This window comes from Marmota flaviventris, chromosome 6, assembly GCF_047511675.1.
Source record: "Marmota flaviventris isolate mMarFla1 chromosome 6, mMarFla1.hap1, whole genome shotgun sequence".
Lineage (NCBI taxonomy): Eukaryota > Metazoa > Chordata > Mammalia > Rodentia > Sciuridae > Marmota > Marmota flaviventris.
The window spans coordinates 118,832,963-118,838,786 of record NC_092503.1 but is presented as its reverse complement, the minus strand read 5'-3'; the positions used below and the strand labels follow the sequence as shown (position 1 = coordinate 118,838,786).

Genomic DNA, 5,824 nt, shown 5'->3' with positions numbered 1-5,824 from the left:
AACCTATCAGAAAAGGACTCCAAATATTTATCAGTAAAAACAGCCAGTGTTCATGGTGCCAGGGAGGGGAAAACACCAGCCTTGCTGTCAGAATCCAGTGCAGCAGGAAATAGCACCACTTCAACAATTGTGGAGTGGACAAAGCCTCCCTTTGTCAGTCACGAAAGCCTCAGCACTCTCCCTCTCCAGCTGACTGCATTATAGGACCCATTCATGTCACTGAAAAGTACTTGTTAGCACAGTGCACCTTCTTGATCCAGAGACAACAATCAAAACAGAACTTTTCAGGGTGGTATCTCTTTACACCAGCCCTGCTGAAACATTTTCAGATCATTGAAAAATGCAAACTATTATTACCAATGAGGTTCCTTTTTCAGGAGATCTATTTTCCTGTAAAGCACTTTCAATCTGTATCAAAAAGGTAGAATTTTTCTGCAAGAATGTGTCTTTTTGATTCTACTTAGTGCTTAGTTAAATCTATTTTATCTTCCTCTTTTACTTATTTGGATAGAACTTTAGAATGCTTTGAGTCAGGCAATAAGAATCAGTGTTTACTTTTGGGCAGGACCTGTGAACAGCAAGTGGGCTTTTGGACTTAAATTTCAAGGTGCTGTGTCTGTCCACTGGGACCCTGTCTGGCATACAATTCTTTCCCCAGAGGTAAGATGGCACCCCAGGAAAACTGCCAGCACTACTTTCTGTCTCTGTGGGTCAAGCCTGGGAAAAAGAATGCAAAACTAATGTCCACAGAAATGCTGAAGGCTAAATGACACAGGCCCACCAGAGGGACACATTTCTTTGAGTGGCAGGGAAGAGCAAAAGCTTTAAGGAGTTTGATGAATTATTAGAATTTTTAAATAAACAGATCTACAATTTTAATTTCACATGTTGGCTACCATCTCCTGTCCTAAGCCAGGGACTAATCCCAACCCACCCCACTCCCATCCCTGATTCTCAAGACCCTTCATGAGACCCTCTCACTTCCCAACAAAACAATACAACTGGCAAAGGAAGCCAGCAAGAACCTGTATCCACACACCAAGACCACCCGCAGCAAGCCAACGCATCACACGGCCAGGCTGGGGCTGACGCATGGCCTAGTGCTGCTCTTGCAGCAGATGGACCTTTCACATCCTGGCAGGGAGCAGGGTGCTCCTGCTGTAGCCAGAGGCTCCACCACATCACAGGACAAGTACACATACTTTCCTCTGGGTACCTTTCAGGACCTCAACAAGGTTACCATGTGTGGAGACAGGACTGAGCAGGGCCGCACTTGCAAAGTTCAGTTGTGGCTGCTCCAAGAGCCCAGGATGATGCCCATTCAGCGCGGTGTGAGGCGCACACAGCGAGAAGAGAGGCTGTTGTGGGCAGGATGTAGCACCGCGGAAAGCTCCCCAGCTGGCAGGGCAGAAGCAGGGCTTGATGCTCCAGTTTTCAAGATCGTAATCCCAAGAATCCAGTTCAAAACCTACTGTTGACATGTAGGCCAGAACGCAATTGCTACCATTGTTTCTCTGGGTCTAGGCTGAGGCCATTTGCTCCTGGATTGGTAATTAAAAAAAAGGTTTCTTCCTTAGCATGGAGACACAGCTTGAAGAGAAGACCGTGAGTCCTGGGAGCGCTATGAAGGTGGCCGAATTCCTCCTGCACCTAGGGAATGACAGTTCCAACTGGGGAATGGAGAGAGGGCAGGGAAATGTACCTAGCCCATAGCATCAAAAATAAAATGTCAATTAACTATTAGGGTCTCCACACCAGAAACATCCCTAAATCAAAACCCCAAAACCTTGAAAAATTCAATGGTTAAATTCTTTCTAAAAGTCATTTATTTACATATTATATGTCCAGTATATAATGTGTAGATAAATGCAGCCTGCAGTGAAAGTGACCGACCTACTGGACTGAACAGCACATTATAGGACAAATTCTTGAAAAGTTTCATCTCACATTGGTATATTTTAATAAAAAAATTAAAAATCAAAGAAAATGTCTGGCCAGGGCTGGGATGAGACAGGAACACTTCAGAACCCCAAGTGGAGAAAGCTCTTTGCCCCCCTTCAGAGAGTGCCGGGTGTGGAGGGGAGGGACAGGTCATGCACAAAGGTACTTACGATCACACACCCAGCCCCCACCCCCTCAATAAAAAGAAGGAAAAGCCCCATCACTTAACACCAAACAGCAACGTCACCAGCACCCCTGCTCTGCTGCCCATCATGCCACATTGAAAGAGGAGGCCTGTGAGGAGAGGTGAGAAGAGCCGGGGGAGGGGGAGGTCTGCGCTTCAGTCTAGTTTCCACTTTCCATCTCTTACAGGAAGTCTTCAGTCATCTGATGCCTGACATGGAGCTCTGAGCAGAAACCGAGTACGTGGTGGCCACGACCGGGGTGCCGTTGTTGGTGGAGTAGCCTTGCCTCAACGTCTCAAAGTACGACGCCTGCACGGGTTTGTGATACTGCAGCACTTTTATGGCTTCTTCTATTTTAAACCATTCCCTCTTCCTTCCTGTGGAGAGAAATAAGTACAAGAGGGAAGCAACCAGGAGGCTTATGAACCTAGAACTTCTGAGAAAATGAAGAAGAAAACATTAAAGCAATGCTTCTCAACACTTTTGAAATGTGTATTTTATAAATTTTCCCCCTCTTTTCTTTTCTTTTTTTTTTTTTTGTACCAGGATTGGACCCAGGGTCGCTTAACCACTGAGCCACATCCTCAGCCCTTGTTTGTATTTTATTTAGAGACAGGGTCTTGCTGAGTTGCAACCAGGAGGCTTATGAACCTAGAACTTCTGAGAAAATGAAGAAGAAAACATTAAAGCAATGCTTCTCAACACTTTTGAAATGTGTATTTTATAAATTTTCCCCCTCTTTTCTTTTCTTTTTTTTTTTTTTGTACCAGGATTGGACCCAGGGTCGCTTAACCACTGAGCCACATCCTCAGCCCTTGTTTGTATTTTATTTAGAGACAGGGTCTTGCTGAGTTGCTAAGTGCCTTGCTAAATTGCTGAGGCTGGCTTTGAACTTGCGATCCTTCTGCCTCAGCCTCCCGAGTTGCTGGGATTACAGGCATGCGCTGCGGTGCCCAGCCTTTATTTTCTTTTCTTACAAAAGAAAAGGAAGCATATTTTATATGCTCCAAATAGTATACAAATGCTTACTGCAGAAAACAGGTACATAATTAAACCTGAGACTAAGAGTGACCATGCCACATGACCTCCAGTGTGCTTCTCTAGGCCCTGGGACTCCCCCTAGCTTGGGTGAAAGGTCCAGTAGTATTTCTACCTTCTGAAAAATTAACATGAGTATCAGCCGGCAGAATACTAGGATTGCTGGCCTATAATCAGTTATTTAATCAAAGACTTAAGTGGTATATCTACTTAATGGGAAATATAAAAGAAGCCAGGCATGGGGGAGCATGCCTCTAATCCCAGCTGCTCAGGGGGCTGAGGTTGGGGGGGGCTGTGGTTGGGAGGCTGAGGGGGACTGCAAGTTTGAGAGCAGCCTGAGCAATTTAGTGAGACTGTTTCAAAAAAAGGGAAGGGGTCTGGATGTAGCTCTGTGACAGAGCACCTGCCTGGAGGGTTCGAGGCTCTGGGTCCAATCCATAGCACTAAAAACAAAACAAAACGACAAACAGCAGAACCCAACTCAACACAAGCATTACTATCTTCACAGTCTTTCTTAAATTTTTTTCTTTTGTGGTGCTGGGGACTGAGCCCAGGGCCTCATGCATACTAGGCAAGATACTGTTCTGTGTTTGACTTTTAAACTATCAACTGAGGTGGTTAATGGTTGAATCTTTTACCTCTAACGGAAAGTATATTCTGGAAAAGTGTAATATTAGTTTCTGCTATGAACTGGCAGATGGATAAAATTCACCTGCCCAAATCCTTCCCTCTACTGTCGACATGCCTTGTCCCCATGCCCTCTCACCGTTAGTCTGGGCGGTCTGTAGCCCTTCAGTTCTTAATGGCTTTGTATCTCTTAACAGTGCAAGAAACTCATGTCAAAAGGTTCAGTGTGGACTGCTGAAAACTAACTCCTGGACTCCAGTGCTGGGGCCTGAGGACGAGACAGAGGTGAGTGCGCTGCGGCCCCGTCCTCAGCACTCTGTCAGGCAGCAGTTGCACACTTGTGATACTAATTTTTAAGGTGCTCTTGCTCTATTAATGTCCAAAAAAAGCCTTTTACACCCACTTATGAGAACTGGTCCTAATGTGAGGGCTGGTCCAAAATGTGAGGAGTAAGTTTGTACTCTTTCCTTTGGATGATCTTCTTCATGTTACTAGAGAAAGACTGTGTCTTAAATGTACATCTCAATGCAGACAAATGAAGGTGCATTTATCTGATGGAATGTTACACAGGTGTTCCCCTGGCTGTGAATCCTAGCAGCAGACCACAGGAAGGTGCTTATGGAATAGTGTTGGTGAAGAGCAGAGCAGGGTGTGAACGCATGTGCGCGGCACACACACACACACAAACACACTAACTACAGCCACATTAAAATAGGAGGCTGAAATAAAATCTGAAGTGAGATGCAGGGCTTCAACTAAGTAACTAAGAAAGATGAAGAACAGGCAGCAGTGTGTGCTGAGACAGACACTGCAACCGACCCCTATGAGTGACACTGAGGGTTGGAACAGCCTTTCTGGAGAGCAGTTTCAATACACACCATGAACCCTTCAAAGTGTGGATGCTTTACTGAGGTAGTCCTTAGACTATGGGTCTTTCCCTGGAAGGTTAAAATAGAAAAAAACAAGGCTAAAGATCTTCTTCCTTTTTTTTTTTTTTAAATATTTATTTTTTAGTTTTCGGCGGACACAACATCTTTGTTTGTATGTGGTGCTGAGGATTGAACCCGGGCCGCATGCATGCCAGGCGAGCGCGCTACCGCTTGAGCCACTCTTTTTCCTTTTTATTTATTTTCTTGCTACTGGGGATTGAACCCAGGGGCACTTAACCACTGAGCCACATCCTCAGCCTCCTGGGCCACTGGGTTCACAGGTGTGCACCACCACTCCCAGCTCTAAAGATCTTTTTCTAATCATAGCATTATTTATGATAACTAAATTACAGACTGTTGATGGTCAATAATAGAGAATTAGTTAAATGTGATGTCATGCAGCCATTAAATGTCATATTTTTTAAATGATATCTCAAGTCTCCCAAGTAGCTGGGGTTATAGGTATGTGCCACTGTGCCCAGCTCTTTTTTTCAAATTGATGTTTTAAAATCTTTTATTGTTTTTCTCTTATAAATAAAAGTAATAAAATAGCTGGGAGCAAATCAAAGAAAATGGCTCCCTACAAGGAAGCTGGGTAGTATGAATAAAGCTAAACACTGTCCTCACTACTTTGCATCTATGGAGTGACTCTTTGGGGACAGTTGTATACCACCCCACAGTCTTTTCCAACAATACAAACTTTTTTCCCCCTAACACTGGGAATCCAACCCGGGCCTTTAGCTTGCTGTGTAATCACTCTACCACAGAACTGTATCCTCAACATAAGTGAGCACCATGAGAAACAAGAAGGTCCTGCTCTCACTTCTGGTCCCCATGGCCAGCTGCAGGCCTCAGTCAGTATCTGCTCAGGAGATACAGATGCATAACCCTTTTGGGGAGGATACAATTTGATTTAAGAAATACCTCTAATATGTATGGGCCATGTTTCTACTTGTTGACCCTATACCTGATTTTAGCACATTTTAATTTTATTTTAAAATTCTGTTGTTTTTTTTTTCAGCTTGCTTTTAGACAATGCAAAATAATAACTTTCTCAAGTTCAAAATATATGTGCTTATTTTATTAAACACACTCTTTTATGCC

At 44.1% G+C, this 5,824-nt stretch overlaps 1 protein-coding gene across 1 annotated transcript in view; it reads right to left on the bottom strand.

Annotated features, from left to right (window-relative positions):
- Positions 1-1,808: 1,808 nt before the first annotated feature.
- The window catches only part of Nudt3 (nudix hydrolase 3), a 104,269-nt gene continuing 100,253 nt past the window's right edge, over positions 1,809-5,824 (bottom strand). Inside the window, exon 5 of the mRNA XM_027943580.2 lies at positions 1,809-2,503. Within this exon, the coding sequence (XP_027799381.1) occupies positions 2,325-2,503 (179 nt within the window). The 3' untranslated portion in view covers positions 1,809-2,324. The remainder of the gene's footprint in view (positions 2,504-5,824) is intronic.